The sequence below is a fragment of the Danio rerio genome, chromosome 7 (genome assembly GCF_049306965.1).
Source record: "Danio rerio strain Tuebingen ecotype United States chromosome 7, GRCz12tu, whole genome shotgun sequence".
Taxonomy (NCBI): Eukaryota; Metazoa; Chordata; class Actinopteri; order Cypriniformes; family Danionidae; genus Danio; species Danio rerio.
Window position 1 is genome coordinate 17753226 of NC_133182.1, and position 21570 is coordinate 17774795.

At 36.1% G+C, this 21570-nt stretch overlaps 2 protein-coding genes across 8 annotated transcripts in view; both read left to right on the plus strand.

Annotated features, from left to right (window-relative positions):
* Positions 1–462: 462 nt before the first annotated feature.
* si:dkey-28a3.2 lies at positions 463–18745 on the plus strand. Of its 7 annotated transcripts, none has more exons than XM_009303002.5 (7): positions 463–575; positions 4694–4842; positions 4937–7662; positions 10522–10845; positions 16815–16855; positions 18309–18364; positions 18440–18745. In XM_009303002.5, exons 3-7 carry the CDS (start codon positions 5158–5160, stop codon positions 18730–18732), a joined length of 3219 nt encoding a protein of 1072 aa, XP_009301277.2. In that variant the 5' UTR covers positions 463–575; positions 4694–4842; positions 4937–5157; the 3' UTR covers positions 18733–18745. The 7 variants fall into 7 exon arrangements, with proteins under 7 accessions (XP_009301277.2, XP_073764288.1, XP_009301278.2 ...); XM_073908187.1 differs by having other exon boundaries at positions 4694–4805; XM_009303003.5 differs by having other exon boundaries at positions 4694–4776.
* Positions 18686–21570, plus strand: part of eml3 (EMAP like 3) — a 103104-nt gene continuing 100219 nt past the window's right edge. The window contains exon 1 of the mRNA XM_068222561.2: positions 18686–18745. The gene's annotated coding sequence lies outside the window, so the exon portion shown is untranslated. The remainder of the gene's footprint in view (positions 18746–21570) is intronic.

Consider the following 21570-nt stretch of genomic DNA (forward strand, 5'->3'; position numbering starts at 1 on the left):
AATAAAGGGACTAAGCTGAAAAGAAAATGAATGAATGAATAATTGAATGCCATTGTTAAATTGATTTGGCAGAATTTTTAATCCTTATCTATTCAATTAAATTAAAATGATAAATAAGACATTTCCCTTTCTTCATTTGTTTAATTTTTGCTTTAACTGAAAGCCAAGGTGTTCGTTAAAATGCAATAAGTGCACAGCAAAGTGGAAGTTGGTCAGGCACCCTTTGCTAGCCATTCTTTGTTTACGTTGTCAAATGGCACCTTTTCGTGAAATTACCTCATTGTTTACTAGTCGTTTAAAATTCTCAATATATAAATCTATAATATTATAATAACAAATAAAAATAATACTAATTTAGTCATCCGCAACGGATCCCTAACGTATTTTAAAAGCAAAATGTAATTGTTTTCAGGAAGCAAGGGACGCTGGTGCTTTAAGGCTCTCCGTACACGCACACGCTTTACATCCTGGTACTTTCTCCGTTGTCAAGGCACCGCAAGAAAGAAAAGCTGCACCAGGAAGAGACTGCGATGTCCTGAATCTCAGCTTAAAGAAAGTTTAGATGTTAATACCAGGTAAAACAAACGCATGTTTAACAAACTTGTCGTCAGGTCACCTAGTGCTTTTAACGTTACAATGAAAAAACGACTGTCCGCCACAGCCGATAGAAACGCAAACAGCAGCTCACGAGGGCAGAGCAGGAAGACAACATTATCTTTGTTATACATTGAAGACAGTGATAGCTCACTAAAATCACGACATTTGTTTTAATATGATGCTGTTTTTTATATTTTTTTCCACATTATATTAACTCGTTTATCAATAAACTTATAGGCTCTTATCAAAACGCCAGTGTTGGTCGAAATAGAAAACAGCTATATTGACTGTGAGATGAGATTTAAAATGATAATAACTTGTTTGCCATGTATTTGAGCTTTTTTTTAAAAATACAGTTAACACACAATTAACCTTACAACACATTTGATTATTATTAGAATATTTATGTTCTAATACTTGTGTAGAAACCCCTTTCTTTAGCTACAGATTAAATCCTATCTCAAACAAATGGTTGAATTAAAATGCAAATCAGGCAAATGTTTACTCACGCTCGTGTTGCTCCAAACCTGTATGTTTTTCTGTATTTTGTGAAATGCAGAAAAACATATTTTGCAGATTGCGCAGGCTGCTCTTTTTCAATAAGTGAATGTAAACAGGACAAGTGGCTGTAAAGCTTCAAATATTAACCAAAATAATGTGAAATTTAAGTAACTCTTATAGTAGGCTACTGTTTTGTTCTAATAAAGCGATCTACTGATTTTATTCTTCAACTGATTTGCATTATAATTATTGACTAAATGTAAGCTTTCTGAATATAAAGTGTCAGTAGTTTTGCCAGTAGCTTTATTATATGCAATGCAGTGCAATTGTTTACTTCCCTATTGCATAATACATTTGACCTATAAGAACAAAGCAGATACATCACTTGGGAGCTCATAGTGTGACTCTCTGGCAGTGATATTTACATTTATTATTATTTGCTCTTGCTTTTTATGCAAAGCAGCTTGCAAATTAGCAGTATCATATTTTAGTGACAGCATCCTACTGAAATATTCTGCACATACATTAATATTAAGTACGGTCTTGGACCATAATGTCCCCATTTGTTCTGTAGCATAGTTCTAAACCAGAATGTCCAAACTCAGTACTGGACGGCCAGTGTCATGCAAAGTTCAGTTCCAACTCCAATCAGACACACCTGAACAAGCTAATCAAGCTCTTATGATGCGGTCACACTGTTTCAGCATGCAAAATTCTATTGTATGGCGCTGCGAAAAGGGGCTGGATTAAACAAGATGATTGGACATTTAAAAAAGCGATAGCTTGGTCTATATTATAAATATCTGTTTTAAAGAGGTCACGTTTTGATCATCGATTGGTCTCACGCAGTCACGTAATGCGATTTTGCAGGATGAGTTCACCAAGCTTGAACTTTGCAACGAAGCAAACTGCAAACTTGTGTTTTCAGTCTGCCGCATTCACGTGCGTATTTCAAGAGTTCACACTTAGCTGATGATTTATAAAAGCTTGTTTGGCATGCTGTCCCGGGAGAGAGCCCCGAGCTCAAGGGCTCCTCGAGCCCAGGGCTTCCTCCCGTTGGCAGAGCGAGAGGGGAGCCTGAGCTCGGTGGATCTCAGAACTCCCCTGCTGCGGTAGCTAAGGGAACACAAGGGGTTAAACAAAAGCTTGATTGTTATGCATGTTGAATGTCTTTGGATGGTGGGAGGAAACCGGAGAACCCGGGGAAAACCCACGCGGACACGGGGAGAACATACAAACTCCTCACAGAAACACCCACCGGTCCTGTGGAACCAGGGCTGGCAGTGTTCTTGTTGTGGGGCTCACAGTGCTAACCACTGGGCCACCGTGCCGCCCAATCAGAGGTAAAGGAAGAGAATAGGGGAGGAGGGGGGTTTCTTCCAAACGAAGATAAAGTGAACCGAAAACTCTGGCTATTTATAGTAGCTTTGGGCTCATATGATTGGAAGATAGTGATTAGCAAATGCGAGACCGGCCGTGATAAATCATAAGCACGTGATCCTCTCGAAATTAGTTTATGAATAAACTTCACTTATTCAATTCAATTCAATTCAGCTTTATTTGTATTGTGCTTTTACAATGTAGATTGTGTCAAAGCAGCTTCACATAAATGGTCATAGTAACTGGAACAGTGTGGTTCAGGTTTTAGTGTTTAAGTTCAGTTCAGTTTTAAGCTCAGTTCAGTGTGATTTAATCATTACTGAGAGTTCAAACACTGAAGAGCAAATTCATCGATGCGTAGCTCTACCAATCCTGAACCATGTGAGGCAGTGGCGACAGCGGAGAGGGAAAAAAAAACTTCACCTGATGGGAGTGAAGAAAAAAAACCTTGAGAGAACCAGACTCAGTTGGGCACGACCATTTTAATTTCTCCGCTGGCCAAAAGTCTTGTGCAGAGCTTCATTCGCCGTGGTTGAGGCTGGAACTTATGGAAGTCAATAGGGAGAAAAGTCTAGTGTGACTGCAGCTTTATAGGCTTTCTAGAAACATTCTTGCAGGTGTGTTAAAGCAAGTTGGAGCTAAAATCTGCAGGACACCGTCTCTCCAGGACCGAGTTTGGACATCCCTATTCTAAACCAAGGGTGATCAACCCTGTTCCTGGAGATCTACCTTCATGCAGATATCACATCAGTTGCAACCCATATCAAATACACCTGCCTGTAATTATCAAGTGCGTTTCAGGTCCTAATTAGGGTTGGAGGTGAACTCTGTTAAAAGGTAGATCTCCAGCAACAGGGTTGAGCACCCCTGTTCTAAACTAATAGAACATCGGTGCTTGCCATGCAGTGCTTGATGTTCCTGTAAATTCAGTTCAGTATCTCAGACACAGCATGTGGGGCACAATTCCCCAAAACTTTCCTCAGACTTTCCTTTTCCCCATATAGATAATTGTTCAGTACCTGTCATCTTTATAGCTACATGCGTTGGATTTAGTTGCATTTTGCATAGACTGATTTTATGTGGCCGCCATTTTAAAAGCCCGGAAGTATCGCCTGGAGTCACACTGGAACGTTGTGTTCCTGGCTGTATATCTTATCAGCGAAGAGGAAGTGACACAAATTTAACATTTTACCGCTTTCCGAGTGACCCGAAGGTCGTTGTGAATGGATAGTGAAAATAAAAAGGGATATCGGACCTCATTTTCAGCTAAGAAGTTAGGGGAAATGACCCTTGTTAGCTAACGTTTTCATTCCCAAATGCATGTTTTAGATGCCATTTATCAAACTCAAATTAATGAACTGATTCTTTCACTTTATTAGACTTGTCATGATACTGAATTTTGGTACTGAAAAAATCCCTTTCAATTGCCAGCTAACATTTAAGCACTTTTAGCGCGTTCTTAAACAGCGCTGATTTGCCATATTATTCACCAGTTCTCAACAGAAATGACTGTGATTGGCCATGAAGGTCATCAGTTCACTGCACTTCACTTACAGGGTGCAACCACAGACGAGCGATCAACAGATGATTTGACTGATGTTTGCAGCTTTAAAACGCTCCAGTGTCTGTGTATCTGTGTTTGCACTCGGGGTGACAAGCGGTGAACTAATGACCTTCACGGCCAATCACAGTAATTTCTGTTGAGAACTGGTGAATACTATGGCAAATAAGCAGTGTTTATCAAAGTGTTTAAATGTTAGTGGGAAATGGACATTTTTTAAATTTAGTACCATGACAACGCTATTACAGATAACACGAGAGTTTGCTACAGAGGACTGCATCGTTTTGTCGCTCTCCAGGTTACAAAGGCTGAAGCAGGGAAGCGTCCCCACGGTGTTTACCTGGTGCCGTTAACAGCAGCCTAGGAGCACACTTAAGCGTATTACCCTTACAGAGATTATAGTTTTGTTTGATGATGCCTAATATACTTTTAATTGTTTAAATGAAACTGAACTAAATCATATTAAAGTGATGTTTACACCACATCTGCACTTTGAAATTGACGCAACAGGATGTTGTTGCAATGTTTAAAGTGCTGATCCTTTACTTCCGGGTTTCTTCCCAGAGTGGCTTCGTTTTTTAAAATGGGGGCCGCTTGAAAAAAGCGTATTGTATGCTGTGTAAATTGTTCTTATTGACTGTTTCTCATTTGTAGATCCTGTGTTGGATTAGTTGTGTTGGAGAAATGTATGGTGGCCCAGTTGATGTTGGATGTGCACCCTTTTCCTGCCCATGGAGGTCTAGAATGGCCCTGTTTTTTTAAATTAGTTACGTTTTTAAATTTTCATTTTATTGCTGCTAAAGGTTTAGTATTAGCTCACATTCTATAATTTACAAATATTTCCCTCGTCATTTTTAAAGTCTGATTATGAATTCTGTGTGCTTTTTTCCCCTGCAGGTCACTTACTCCTACTTTATTTCAGAAAAATATACAGTATGCCTCAAGCACTACATGCAAAATCCATCTACATGAAACACTATGAGAGTCTGCTTAACCTAAATTAAAGATGTGACCGATCAGAAATGCTGTTTGGAGCAGGTTCTGTTCTGCCGAAGAAGACATACTTTAGTGTTTGACAATAAACAGCAGTTTGATGATGTTGTAACCAAAGCGCAAGCATGTCCAGAAAGACTACGTCTAAACGACATTATAAACCATCAAGTGAGATTGATGATGCAGCTCTCGCTCGCAAAAGGGAGTATTGGAGGAGCAAGAAACGAGAGCAGAGGGCAAGAAAGTCATCTGCCAAAAAAAAGATTGGCGATGAAAACCTGAGGTTGTGCAGGTCTGTTGGTAGGCATGAACCCTTCGTGCAGATTCCCAGAGTTAGTTGTGGTCTTCCTCTACGTAATTGTGACGTTTCATGCAAACTGGAGGAGGCTGAAGTTTCTAAAAACTCCTTCAACTCAGGTCTATTAGTGTCTGAGAGAAATGTTGCTTCAGTGCCATGCCAAAATGATCGATGGTTTCAAAAGACTAAGCTCAACCATGTCTTGCCTCAAAACATCCAAAAAACAAGCACCAATTCCATGAAGGGCAGTAAAAATATAACAAGGTCATCAAACACAGATGCTAAAACAGTTGAGACGTCCAACCCTACAAGCCATCTGGCACCGACAACATGCTTAGAGTTGTATCCAATGAGGACTGGTGCTCAAAAAACAGGAGCGTCAACCCTAAATGGCAAGCAATTAGCAATGTGTCCGCAAAAACAAGCATCTGTGGTTTTACCAGTGCACAGCAACCAGAACTGTCTCAAAACCTTGAACATTTCAAAATGTAAAGCTTATGAAATCCTTAATAGTCATAAAACTAAGAGACGAACAGGTGCCTTTGCTTCAAAGCACAACGCTGGAGTGACTATGACTGAAGAAGAGACCGCTGCAAAGCGCAGAGAAATTTGGCGCATTAAAAAACGAGAACAAAGAGCAAAGCTGGCTGCGAGGCTGGCCAGGGAAGGAGAAGGGAGTCTCGGAAAAGCACTGCCTTCCTGTGTTGGTATCACACACGCTTTGTCTCCTGCTTACAGTAAAGCTTTGAGAGGAATCAACTTCAACTCCGTGAATCCCATATGCATCAATCAACAGCCATCAGGAGCAAAATTGTATAGTTTTCGGACAAGAAAACAACAAATTCAAGGCACAAAACTTAACCATGCATCTTTATCCTCTTGTATTTTGCAACCATCCTCACGTGTCATCCAACCTCTCAACAAATCCAAAGTGCCAACATTTGCGCATACTCAAACACGTCAAAAGCAAATGAGGAAATCCTTTCTTGGTGCTTCCAGATTTGAGTCTCCAGAGGATCAGCACGCCAGGCAGAAGGAGTATTGGCGAATTAAAAAGCGTGAACAGAGAGCAAGGCTAGCTATGGTGATGAAAGCACGATTAAAGGAACGAGATACAGTGAAGCATCAAATGAGATCCCATCACGCCAGCGTCAAACAGATGTGTGTTCAAACAAGCAAAGCAAGTGCACTTGGAAGTTCTTCACAGACCATTGGTGGCTTTATCAGAGATGACAGGACTATGATGGGCTCCATTTCAAAGGGTTCTCCTGAGGCTTCTCTGTCTGTAAGTTACAACTTTTCCTGTACAAAAAGGATTGTAAAGAGTAAAGTAGGCTCTCTCCTATATTCATATGCTCAACCAGCCACTAAGCTAGTTTCTCCTCAATGTAGTTTTTCTACTAACCCTCATCAAGGCTCTTTGGTAAAGTCCAGGTTAGCCAGAGATGCAGTTAAGAGCAGTACGTCAATCACAAATCAGCCAGAAACCCTAACAGAAGAAGAAAGAATCACCCGTTTGAGGGAGTACTGGAGGATCAAGAAACGAGAGCAAAGGGCTAAGCGGGCTGCTCGACTTAGGAATGGTCTGCTTAGATCCAAGGTTTTAGTGTTAAAGCAGAGAGAGCAAAACAAGAAGTCAAACCAAAGGCACATTATTACTTCATCTGTTTCCACTACAGTTTGTGAGTTCTCAACCACTACGCCAACTCCAATAAAAGAAGAACACGTCTATCCCTCTATAAATGCTGTCTTTTCCATCCCAGAAATGAATCCCTGCATCGGTGCTAAAGAAACACCCGCTGATCCTCCAACAGCTGTGGACCATCAAGACACCACTCTGCAGGCTGTGGCATCTATGAAGAAGCTTCTGGAGGAATTAGTTGGCACACCAAAAGATAATGCTATCGAAATGCATGTGAAGAGTGAAAATGAGCCTGTTCAGTTGACTGAAGATACAAAGCCAGACATTACCTTACAACAAGACGTATTAGAGTGTGACATCTCTGCAGAAACAAGCTTTAAAGTGGTCAAAATGAGCCCTCGAGCATCATCTCTTGAAGACACCAGTCATCATAAATCTCATAATGTCTGTGAAGAGGTTGCAGATGAAAGCAGTACATTTTCTCCAGAGGCTCAGTGTGGAAGCATGAAGAAGTTTAATGATGATAGGGCAGATCTCATGATGTCCTATCCTTTAGAAGCCTTGCAAGAGCAGGGGCTTGGTGAAAGTGATGAACTTCAAAGAAAAAGAGAGTATTGGCGGTTGATGAAGAGACAACAGCGGGCCAGAAAGGCCAACAAAGAAGCAGCTATTTGCAGGCTGGCTCTACAGGTGGGTTGCATTGATATTAGTTTTTAAATTCTGTAAAGGGTAAGTTCACCCGTAAATGCTAATTCTGCTATTAATTACTCAGCCTCATGTTGTTTAAATCCCCTGACACCTTCAATCATCTTCAGAACATGAATGAAGATATTTTACATGGAATCCAAGAGCTCTCTGGCCCTCCATAGACGATCAGTCCTGAGAGTTCAAAGTTTAGGTAATAAACCAAAAACCTTGTCAAAACATTCAATGTGACTTCAGTGGATCAGATTTGTTTGCCTGTGTCTTCTGTGTCAGGTCTGCAGGCAATACGATGCTGGTGTTTCATGCTGCTTACTCTAATGGTAAATACAGTGTATTGCCTATGGTAGTGGTTCTCAAACTGTGGTACTTGTGCCACTAGTGGTATGCGGGCTTCCTTCTAGTGGTACGCGGAGGAATCAAATATGTCATATATACATGCAAGATATATTTCAAAATTTATCACAAATGATTTATATATGAATATGATGACATATAGCCTATATTTATGAGGCCCAAGCAACATTTCCAGGTTGATGAATAGGCTACTATATGTTAATACTTTACATTTAAGTCAGGAGTTTTTGATTTTTTAAGAACAGTAGCCAACCATTTTTATTTAACTTTTAAAAGCACATATAATTAAAACGTTGACATTTTATTTTGCCTGTTTTTTCCTTGTAAGCAAAATACAGTGTTAATGTTTAAACTATTTATAATGTTTAAAGTGGCTGACAATAATAAATGTTCTTAATAATAGGAATTTATCTGCCTGGTTTTTGAACTGTGCAGAGCTGTGGGTGCTTAAGTAGGCCTACTAGCTACTGTATTGTAATACTGGTCATTATGGTGGTACTTGGAGAGACAATTTTTTTCTGAGGTGGTAGTTGATGAAAAAAGTTTGAGAACCACTGGCCTATGCTAAATGTTCATCAGAGGAGACTTTGGTGATCAAATGGAGCCTTTTCATGTTTCTCAGTTGCGGAAGTCGTCATAGTTAGGTAAACTTAGAGCGCAGTGAATGGGAGAGTACAACAAATTCAATTGAATTCAATTCATCTTTACTTCTATAGCGCTTTTACAATGTAGATTGTGTCAAAGTAGCTTAAAATAGAAGATTGTATTAGATTGAAACAGTGTCAGTTCAGTTTTCAGAGTTGAAGTTCAGTTTAGTTCAGGTCAGTGTGGTTTAATTTTCACTGCTGAAAGTCCAAGCACTGAAGAGCAAATCCATCGATGCACAGCTCCACAAGTCCCACACCAAGCAAGCCAGTGGCGACAGCGGCAAGGAACAAACTTTACCAATTAGCGAAAGTAAAGAAGAAAAAAAAACTCAAGAGAAACCAGGCTCAGTTGGGCACGACCATTTCTCCTCTGGCCAAACTTCATGTGCAGAGCTGCAGTCTAGGTGCCAGAGGCTGGAGGGCACTGGAGGTCCATCGTGGAGAAACTGCAGGTTGGAGAGGTCACCTGCTGGTGTAAAGGCTGGTCCTTCAGGATCAATGCAAAGACTCGTCTGTCATTGGGGTCTTACAGGAACCAGTCCTCCATAAACACCACAGCAGCTGCTCAAGATATGGCCTGGTCCAGGATTATAGATATCTACATGTTATGCATGTGTATATATATTCATTTTTTTCGGCTTAGTCCCTTTTTTAATCTGGGGTTGCCACAGTAAAATGAACCGCCAACTTATTCAGCATATGTTTTACGCAGCGGATGCCCTTCCAAATGCAACATATTTTTGGGAAACCACCATACACACTCATTCACTACAGACATTTTTTTAGCCTACCCAATTCACCTGTGCCACATGTCTTTGGACTGTCTAGGAAACTGGAGCACCCAGAGGAAACCCAAGCGAACGCGGGTAGAACATGCAAACTCCACACAGAAACGCAAACTGATCCAGATGAGGCTCGAACCAGCGACCTTCTTTCAACTTTCAAGGATTGAAAAGGGTCCGTTTTTTTGCGCACATAATTGTTCTTTGGAACTTCATTTGATTACGGTTTATCCACTGAGGTAACATGGAATGTTTTGAGAATGTTTTTGGTTCCTTTTTGGACATTAAATGTCTTGGGACCATTGCTGTCTATAGGATTATATCGAAAATATCTTAATTTGACTTTTGAAGCTGAACGAATCTCTCAGGGGATGGAAATACATGAAAGGGAGTAATTAATAACATAGTTATGTGTAAACTAACCCTTTAATGTCCACATCCTTTTAGTTATTTGAAGTAATTTACATATAGGGAAGAAAGAAATTAAATTACATTAGTTAATGTAATGAAGTACAGTGCTCAGCATATATAAGTACACCCCTCACAAATCTTTTAAATTCATATTTTAATAGGAAGCTATAAAATATTATATTTGTGCATATACATTAGATTAGTCAGTACTGAAGCCAAATCGGGAGCTTTTATAACAAAATAACTTACAATAATGGTCCAAAAACTGGTAACCACAATTTACATGTTATAGAAAAATATTAAATACAAAATTTAAAAAGGAGGAAAAATCAAGAGAAGCAAAAACATTGAAAAAATTAGTTGAAATTTTGTAGGTTGTGATTAAAAATATTTAGCTTGAATTGAATTGTATTATCTTTAAATTTCTAAATATGTTTGGTGACTGAAATATTATTTTAATAAACATATCTGGCTAATAAATCTGTTTTGTATAAATGCACCAAAATACATTGCTTATGTTCACTGAGAAATAAAAAACAAATATTTATTTTCAAAATGGGGTGGACGTAATTATGCTGAGCACTATATATAATTAATGTGTAATATTTTTTCAGCAACTGTTAGCTCTGTAATGTTTGCTCCTGTTTCAGACTCCCACCAAGAAACAACCCAGCACAACTGTCATGCGAGATATTTCCCAGGACACTTCAACATGCAGACTGTTTCCATGTCAGAAAAGAGCAAGACGTTGCACTAAACCTGTAGCAGGTCTGCAGACACAGTCTTCAAATAAATCAAGAACCAACAGAAGCCAAATAACGGCAACCCCAAATCCACAAGAAGATTCAGAAGAGGTCATACGCAGAAGACGCATGCAATGGAGGATCAAGAAACAGGAGCAGAGAGCTAGAAAAGCAGAATCTGAGAGAAAGCTACACCAGATGATGGCTACTCCACATAGCCAGGCTACACAGGTAAATTTATATTATGTTTAATATAATTTATGTACCGTGCTATTCAAATGTTTGGGCTCATTGAAGTTATTTAAAAAGACATTGAGATTTGTCTTCAACAAGGATGCAATGACATTGCACAAGATTTCAGATTTATGCAGTTATTTTAGACTTCATATTCATAAAGGGATCCTGAATAAACTGTATCACTGTTTCCATAAAAATATTAAGCAGCAATCAACATCGAAAGTAATAAGACATGAAGAGTTCAGATGCAAAAGCCGCTAAACGTGACTTCCGCAAAAAATAAGCTAATGACATTAAGGGAATGCTTTAGGCATGTCAACATCAACAAATAAATTTGCTTCAAATCAACTAAATCCCAGCGTCAGCGCCTTCAGAAAAAAACTGTTGGCAAAAGCATCTAAGCGCCACTTGCCTTTGACAGCAAAAGCCACTATATCCTGAGAACCAATCAGAAGGCGCGAATCGAATCAAATTTTTTTCAATGTAAGGCGCAATGATATGCCGGCTTTATGAGGAGACTGTTTTATTCCGCTTCCAATTTAAATTTTAAAAGATGGAGATTGATGAACTGGATGAGCCTGTCTGACTTAAAAAGAAAACACACTGTACAGTCCGAAGTGTAACATGCATTCATAACGTTTTTTTTGCACAGCAACGCTACTTTGAATGAGTCCAATTTACTATACATTTAACGGCAACTGAGTTTCACGAAAGGCGAAGTTAAGATGCTGTTTTTTTATCCCACATGGATGCTATGAGGATAAACAAGAGACCAAGACACCTTATGTACGGTGGGAATGAATGCATGACAGCTTTTAAAATTGCATGTTCTTTTTGCCCAGTAGGCCTACCTTGTGTTTTATTAGCTAATGTAAGCTGTTGTTTAAAAAGATAGCTATATTGTATAAAATGTAACATTATTTATATTACTTCATATTACCTTTACGTCTGATAAGCGTTTTATATCAATAGACAATGCACAGATATTGATATTTCACAATTTTTTTACACAATGTTTTTACACTACATTATTTGAATCTAAGAGGCTTAGTTTACAATGTTTACATTGCTCTACTTACATTAAATCTAAATCCCAAATATTAGAAATGACAACAGATTGTTCAGATTTAATTAATGTCAGTTTTAATGTTATTGATTAAAGCACTTAATTGACAGATTTCATTCATTTTCCTTCTGCTTTTTCCCTGGTTTATCACAGCGGGATGAACCACCACTTCTTGACAGATTTATGTATTTTAGGTGGTATGTGTAATGTGCTTTATAATTGGTAAAATAATTTCTAATTGCATGTTTGGTGATTTTTCAACTAATTACACTGTCTTGACTCAGTAGGTGGATTTAGAGGTTTTTGCAAAAGAAGCACAAATGGATTTAGCTGGTTTTGACGAAAGGGAAATCTACCTTGTTAAAAACCAAAGAATTGTCTAAAGTGACATTTTTGAAAAAAAGTTATTTTATTTACCAGCTAATAACCTTATCATTACTGTACATATAAAATGAAACTTCTAAACCTAAATATATGAGCCTGATAGAAAATGCTCAGTTACAAGAAAGAGGTCTGATGGATTTAGAGGTTTTGCATCTGAACTCTTCATATATAGAATGTTTTTAAAATAATCATATGATTGCAGTATTATTTCACAGTAGGCTATTACTAGTATTTTTGTTTAAATAAATTGGTAACGTTTACAATAAGATTGTATTGGTGAATGTTAGTTAATGTATTTATTTTATTTTCGACTTAGTCTCTTTATTAATCTGGGGTTGCCAGTATTTACTGACATAAACAATATAATTATTACAGTATTTATAATCTTGTTAATGTTAGTTTGTGGAAATACAGTTGTTCATTGTTAGTTCATGTTAAAAAGCATGAATTTATATTTAAATAATGCTTGAACTATGATTCATGAATAACTATGAATAATGCTTGAACTATGATTGAACTATGAACTATGATTAATAAATGATGTACAAGTATTGTTCGTTATTAATTCATGTTAATAATTACATTAACTAATAACTCCTTATTGTAAAGGGACCATTAAATTCAGCATTTGTTTAGCATGAAAGACACAACGAACTATTAAAAAAGTACACAGAGAAGAGAACAACTGGAACGCTGGACACATCCCCCTCATTTACAGATTGCGCTGAGAGCAAAACCAGACCAAAGTGCAGCACTGCTGTGATTGTGATGCCCACACAGCAGAACCCACAGATCATGCATTTGTTTATTCGTGTGACAAATCTGTCGAACCAATCTGTGGTTTAGACTGCACTGGGCAAACTGATGTGCTTTTCGCTATCAGGATAAACAACCACCCATCATTTACTCATCCTTATGTCCTTTCAAACTTTAAACTATAAACAGTTGAAGTCAGAATTATTAGCCTCCTGTATACTTTTCCCCAATTTCTGTTTAACTGATTTTTTTCTAAACATAATAGTTTTAATTCTCATTTCTAATAATTGATTTATTTTGACTTGCCATGATGACAGTACATCATATTTTACTAGATATTTTTCAAGATACTAGTATTCAGCTTAAAGTGCATTTAAAAGGCATAACTAGGTTAATTAGGTTAACTAGGCAAGGTCATTGTTCTGGTTTGTTCTGTAGACTTTTGAAAAAATATTGCTTAAGAGGGCCTATAATATTGATCTTAAAATGTTTTTTTTTTTTTAATTACAAAATAAATTTTATTCTTGCCAAAATAAAAACAACAAGACTTTCTCTAGAATAAGAAATATTATCAGGTATACTGTGAAAAAAAATTTGCTCTGTTAAACACCATTTGAGAAATATTTGAAAAAGAGACAAAAATTTACAGGAGGGCTATTAATTTCGACTTCAACTGTCTATATATATATATATGTGTGTGTGTGTATATACAGTTGAAGTCAGAATTATTAGCCCCCCTGACTTATTAACACCCCTGTTTATTTTTTTTCCCCAATTTCTGTTTTATGAAGGGAAGATTGTTTCAGCACATTTCTAAGCATAATAGTTTTAGAAACCTATTTCTAATAACTGATTTATTTGATCTTTGTCATGATGACTGTAAATAATATTTTACTTGATATTTTTCAAGACACTTCTGTACAGCTTAAAATGACATTTAAAGGCTTAACTAGGTTAATAAGGTGAATTGGACATGTTAGGGTATTTAGGCAAGTTATTGTATAATGATGGTTTGTTCTGTAGACTATCGAAAAAAAAAAATTAGCTTAAAGGGGCTAATAATTTTGTCCCAAAATTGTTTTTTAAAAAATTAAAAACTGCTATTATACTAGCTGAAATAAAACAAATAAGACTTTCTCCAGAAGTTAAAATATTATCAGACATACTGTAAAAATGTCCTTGCTCTGTTAAACATCATTTGGGAAATATTAAAAAAAGAAAAAAAATCAAAAGGGGGCTAATAATTCTGACTTCAACTGTGTGTATATATATATATACACACACATACATACATACTCACGATTATGGCTCCATGATATTAGAAAATCAAACATTGCCATGTTTTTTTTTTCTGCGATTATATATATTGTGTTATGAATACAATTTCACTAGATGAGTTGAATAAGTATTTGGTAATAATTTACAATTTTCAATAAATTGGGATGATTATGATTCTGTAGAGGAGTGCATTTGTACAAAATATAATAAACAATCATATAATAAACAATCTTCAAGAATATAAAAATACAATATTTAAAAAGATTAACTAACAGTCTCAACATTGCATAGCCTGTGATGTAACTTCTATGAATGATCACATTGTTGAAGTCAGAATTATTAGCCCTCTTTGAATTTGTTTTGTTTCTTTTTTTTTTATATTTCCCAAATGATGTTTAACAGAGCAAGGAAATTTTTACAGTATGTCTGATAATATTTTTTCTTCTTGAGAAAGTCTTATTTGTTTTATTTCGGCTAGAATAAAAGCAGTTTTAAATTTTTTAAGCACCATTTTAAGGTAAAAATTAATAGCACCTTTAAGCAATTTTTTTTCAATAGTCTACAGAACAAACCATCATTATACAATAACTTGCCTAATTACCATAACCTGCCTAGTTAACCTAATTAACCTAGTTAAGCCTTTAAATGTCACTTAAATATTGAATAAATTGAATAAATAAAGCTGAATAAATATCTAAAAAAATATCTAGTCAAATATTATTTACTGTCATCATGGCAAAGATAAAATAAATCAGCTATTAGTGTTGAGTTATTAAAACTATTATGTTTAGAAAATGGTGAAAAAATCTCTACGTTAAACAGAAATTGGGGAAAAAAAATAAACTAGGGGGCTAATACTTTGAGGGGCTAATAATTCTGACTTTAACTGTATTTATGTATTTGCCCAAACCATGTAAATCAAACACCGCATTGACTTTCATTGTACGAACTCCAAAAATACCTCTCATGTGTTCCACTGAAAAAAGAAAGTCATACAGGTTGGAATTGCATGAGGGTGATTATGTACTGAAAACCAAACATCGCAGTATACCAAAACCCTGTAATAATAACACTGCATGCTTTATGTCCCCTGGGGCCCCCAGCTATATCTCGCAGCAGAATTTCACAGGCACGTAAGGGGGTAGACTCTTTTGAATTGGAGCAGTGTTTAGAGGGCCCCACGTGGGGCCCCAGTCATACCTCAGCACCGGAATATTGCCGGAGCATTTTGGAGGCCTCTTTTAACTTGGGGCAGTGTGCAGAGGCCCTGTGTGGGGCCCTGGTGCCTGTAGGCATGTCTGTGCACAGGAATAAAGGTCAGAATAATGTGGTGGTGATAGTGATGGTGGTATGTGTGTTTGTGTGCATGTGTGAGAAATTACCATGTAATATGTCTACATTATGCATGCTATTACTTTAGATTTGAAACCAAGTAACTGACTTGAATATTTGCATTTTTTGGAAGGAAATTGGGACTCACTGTTACGTCCCCCCAGTTTCTTAAATTCCCTGGCTGGGATTAATGGTTAAATTGCATGATTTCTCTAGAAAACTTTTCTGTAAAAAAACTAATGTCTAAAAACTATTCATCATTATTCACATTATTTATTCATGTGATCATTTACTCCCCGTACACTTGTTTCAAACCTGTGTAAATTTCCTTCTTTTGTTTAACACAAAAGCAGGTATTTTGAAGATTTTTTGAAGCCTATAGCCAGTGACTTCCATATTATTTTTTTGATCCTGCTATGGATATCAATGGTTTATAGTTTTCAACATTCTTCAAACTATCTGCTTTTGTGTTCAACAGAAAAAGAAACCTATAAAGGACCACTTGAGGGAAAATCAAAATTTTTTTTCACTTTCCTATTTTTAGTCCAATGTACACTGGCCCTTTACTAGGTACATACATACAGGTGAAGCAAACATCAGGTTTAAATGCATGTAAGGTCAAAAAACAGTATTATTAATGTAATTTCTGTTATTTCAGAATACATTTTTAATGATTCAATGATTCGTTTTGAATTGGGTATGTAAAGGTATGTAAGATATGTAAAACCTTCCCTTTCTTAAGCTAACTCTGCTGAAGAGTGCTATTTTAAATAATTGATCCTGTCCATGTTGAAATGAAACGTGAGTGAGTGTTCCTACATCTTCATAGGCAGAGAAGTATTGTGCAAATATATTATATTGATCATGTCTATGTAGATAGGTAACAGGCAAAAGATTTCACAACATGACATGTTAGGGTTATATTTTAGGAGACAATATATTTATCATGCAGTTTTTTTTATTTCACAACTTTGCAGACTTTGGACATTGAAGGACAGCTGTTACAAATTGCATATAAGATATTAGTCAAAAACCCAAATGACCATGTTTCTTTGATATTTGTTATTGCCATTCTGTGACTATCTGATGTTTAGATAATATGTTTTGTACATTATCCTTACTTTTTTCTTTTTTGATAACCTTCTAGGGTCAGAACACCAGCAGCTTCTGCTCAGCAGTAGTTCAGAGGTGAGTACTTACTTAAATTGACTAAAATTTTTAGTTAAGTAATTAAATGTATTAATTTTTACTTTCAAGCCACCATATATGATGTTTATTATATTATATTATATTATATTATATTATTTTATATTTATATTATATTATGTTGTGTTATATTATATTATATTATATCATATTATATTATATTATATCATATTATATTATATTATGTTATATTTATATTATATTATGTTGTGTTATGTTATATTATATTATATTATATTATATTGTATTATATTATATTACATTATATATTATATTATATTATATTATATTATATTATATTATATTATATTATATTATATTATGTTTTGTTTCAATGTACCCTACCATATCAAGGTCAGTAAGTTTTTAAGGGTTCATTAAAATTAAAATAAAATTTTTTAGATGTTAGTATCAGTATGTTGTTCTTCAAAGATATCTATAAGCTAGTTTGGTACATAACAGTGAGAAAATTTAAGTTTTATAGATATAAAACTGATATAAATATGTAAAGTTTGTTGCTTGTCTCTTTAAATCAGGGGTATCCCAACTCAGTCCAGGAGAGCCGGTGTCCTGCATAGTTTAGCTCCAACTTCTTTTAACACGCCTCCCTGGAAGTTTCTAGTATACCTAGAAAGAGCTTGATTAGCTGGTTCAGGTGTGTTTAATTGGGATTGGAGCTAAAAGATGCAGGACACTGGCCCTCCAGGACCGAGTTTGGACACCCCTGGCCTAAATGGATCCACAGTTTCATTCACATCACCTGATACTTCAGTTTCTCATCAAATCTTGACTCAAATGCTCTTTAGTATCTGACATGCCTTATCACCCGTCAAGACGCTTCTCATTTGACTTTCATTTGATGTGCTTGAGCTCAAACGCCTTCCCTGGCAGAGCTGTGATAAAACAAAATGCTATTGGCTGCTTTTCAGAAGGGGAGGAGCTACTCTGTCTCTTTCTTTTTGTTTTGCAGTTGAGATTACATCAAACATCGGATAAAAAATGTGCACGTTTCAAAGCACTTCATTAGACCTTTTAATAATATATTAAAAGGTCTCTTATCTTTTAAAAACTGATTCATTATTTAAAATTACACTGTTATAAATGAATTATAAATTATATTTATAAAGACAAGACTATATAGAGCTGGTCTCGCTTTTTTTTAATTACAAGCTTTTCACATATATTAAAAAAGTTATTAATATGTTAAAGTTCTCAAATATAGACCCTTTAATTATCTTATTTTTAAAGATTTTCACGCATAATAAAAAAAGTGATTAATATGTTAAGGTTCTCAAAAATAAACACTTTAAAACTTTTAAAAAAATAAACAAACTTTGTATTTTTATGATTTTTTCTAACTCAAAACATTTGAACACTAGTTTATAGTTGTTGTTTCTTTTTAATCAAAATTATTGTTAATTTCTCTTCCAAACAGCAAAAACTCAGAAAATCCTAACTGCTCAGATGTGTCCTGCCAGACTGCACTCAAAGGTAGTGTTTATTACAAATTTTCCATTACATATCAAGATTGTTGGGTGATTAATTTTACAACTATTTTTCCATTAGAAGAGGAGTCAAGCTTTGCACTAAACGCTGCAACGGAGCGACATTTATCACAGGCCCAATGGAGAAACGTTTACCTGATGGACTTGGACCCTGTCATCCCGCTGTTGGTGTGTATGGTTTGTGGAGAACAGCAGTACTCGGTGAGTGTTGAAGGGGTAAAGGCTCACATTGAGGAGGTTCATCCTCACACACTGTCACTCGGAGACCTTGAACATCGAGGGATTCTTAATGCCTGGGATAAACAGGTGGCCTTACGAGAGCATTTCATCACTCACCAGCTTCAACAGCAATGAAGAACTTCTACAGGTAATGGGGGAATCTGCATTTAATTTGGAAATAATACATTTTCTGAATACTTTTCTGAAAGTTAAGATCAAGGCCAAGGACTTTGAGTGAACTGACATATTACAAACTGTGGAGGGAAAGACAATGTTGATGTTTTCATTTCACTCATTTATTTTATTCTGATTTAAAAAATGAGAAATCAGCCAGGAAATAGCTAATAAGCATGTCTCAAGGATCGAGACTAGGACCCATTTTTGTAGCCGATCGAAATCGACTTAAGGGGTTAGTTTTCCCAAAAATATTGATTATGTTATTAATTCTGGTGACCTGACAAGGAAGTAAAGACATTGGTGAACCAGTGATTTTTACAGAATTTTGGTCATACCACCCAACTCTACAATGACAGACTGTCAACTATACAGTGCATCCGGAAAGTATTCATAGTGCTTTGCTTTTCCACATTTTTTTATGTTACAGCCCTGTCCAAAATGCATTACATTTATTTATTTACTCAAAATTCTACACACTATACCCTATAATGACAATGTGAAAAAGATTTTTTGAAATTGTTGCAAATTTATTAAAAATAAAAACCTGAAAAATCACATGTATTCACAGCCATTGCTCAATACATTGTTGATGCAACTTTGGTATCAATTATAGCCTTAAGTGTTTTTGAATATGATGCCACAAGCTTTGCACACAATTTTTGCCAATTCCTCTTTGCAGTACCTCTCAAGCTCTGTCAGGTTGGATGGGAATTGACGCTATACAGCTATTTTCAGTTCTCTCCAGAGATGTTTAATAGGATTTAGGCCTGTGCTCTGGCTGAGCCACTCATGTACATTCACCGAGTTGTTGTGAAGCCACTCTATTGATATTTTAACATGTGTGCTTTGGGTCATTGTCCTGTTGGAAGTTGAACCATCGCCCCAGTTTGAGGTCAAGAGCACTCTGAAGCAAGTTTTCATTCAGGATGTCTCTGCATTGCTGCATTCATCTTTCCCCCTATACTGACTAGTCTTCCAGGTCTTGCTGCTGAAAAACATCCCCACAGCATGATGCTGCCACCCCCATGCTTCACTGTAGGGATGATGTTAGCCTGGTGATGAGCGGTGCCTGTTTTTTTCTAAACGTAACGTTTCTTATTCACTCCAAAGAGTTCAATTACATTTCATGCGGGGAGAGTCTTCCGTCTGGCCACTCTACCATACAGGCCTGATTGGTGGAATGTGCACAGATGGTTGTCCTTCTTTAAGGTTCTCCTCTCTCCACAGAAGAACGCTGGAGTTTAGACAGAGTGACCATCGGGTTATTGATCACCTCCCTGACTAAGGCCCTTCTCCACCGATCACTCAGCTTAGATGGCCGGCCAGCTCTAGGAAGAGTCCTGGTGGTTTTAAACATCTTCCACTTATGGATGGTGGAGGCCACTGTGCTTATTGGAACTTTCAGAGCAGCATAAATTTTTCTACCTTCTCCAGCATTGTGCCTCGAGACAATCCTGTCTCAGAGGTCTACAGACATTTCCCTTGTCTTCATGCTTGGTTTTTGCTTTAACATCCACAGTCAACCCTAGGACCTTATATAGACAGGTGTATGCCTTTTCAAATCATGTCAAATCAACTGAATTGACCACAGGTGAAATTCACAGCAAAGGCTGTGAATACTTCTGTACATGTGATTTTTCAGGTTTTTTATTTTTAATAAATTTGCAACAATTTCAAAAAATCTTTTTTCACATTGTCATTATGGGGTATTGTGTGAAATTGAGGAAATAAATGAATTTAATTCATTTTAAAATATTTTAGCAGATGATTTTTTTCCCACCACAACGATGCCTCTTGTATATCACATTATTATCCTATGAGAGAAGCCTGTGTCATTTCCAGCCAAAAAAACAAAGCAAAAAAAAAAAACAGAATAAAAGTAACTTGAAGTCAGAATTTGCCTGGGGTATTAATCATTTCAGGTTTGACCATACATCACATATCTGCACAACTCTATATACATTGCGTTGATTTTAATACCTTTAATGTACTTGAAGTGTGCGCTGACATACATTCCTATAGAATTGACAAGTATCAGATTGTGATTGGGTATTAGTAAATACTTGGATAGGATTGGGGCACAAAACCCTGATTGAGACATCACTAATAGCTGATTTTGTTATGGGTATTGCTGTTTAGTAAGTACTATGGTAAATCTAGCAGTAGTACACTAGACTTCTATTATATTCATCATTATTGTCCACTGAAACCTTATTTATTTCTTCTTGCCGTATTGATTAACATCATGCAATGTGTGTGAAGATTTTATTTTATTTTTTACGTTTTTTTGAGTACCATCAGTTTTACCATAGAAATTTAAGAAATTAATATGTTCGGAAATGTTGATTGCACTTTTTTTTCTCCTCGAGGCACTGCTGAGCCTCATTTAAATGTATTTTTAGATCCTGGAAACATTCAAAACCATGCCGGGCCTGTAAATGACATAACAGAAATTTAAGATCAGTCTATAAAAACATTCCCACAAACAAAATGAATGCTATTCTGTAATAATAAGAATTGCACATTTTATATTCATATGATAATGATCTTTTTCTTTTTGTAATAAATTGTTGCACTGCATAATGTATATATTATTTTGTACTTCATTTATTGACTTTTCAGGAGCCTCAGATATAATTTATGTTAGACCACTGTAGTTAATTACTAGCTGAGAGTGAGAGTGTGGTAAATATTTGTGCAGCGTGTGCAAATGTTTGGTTAAACCACATTTTTAAAATAGCACAAGGATGAGAATCATCAAAGATCATATACAGCTTAGCAAACATAATATTAGTC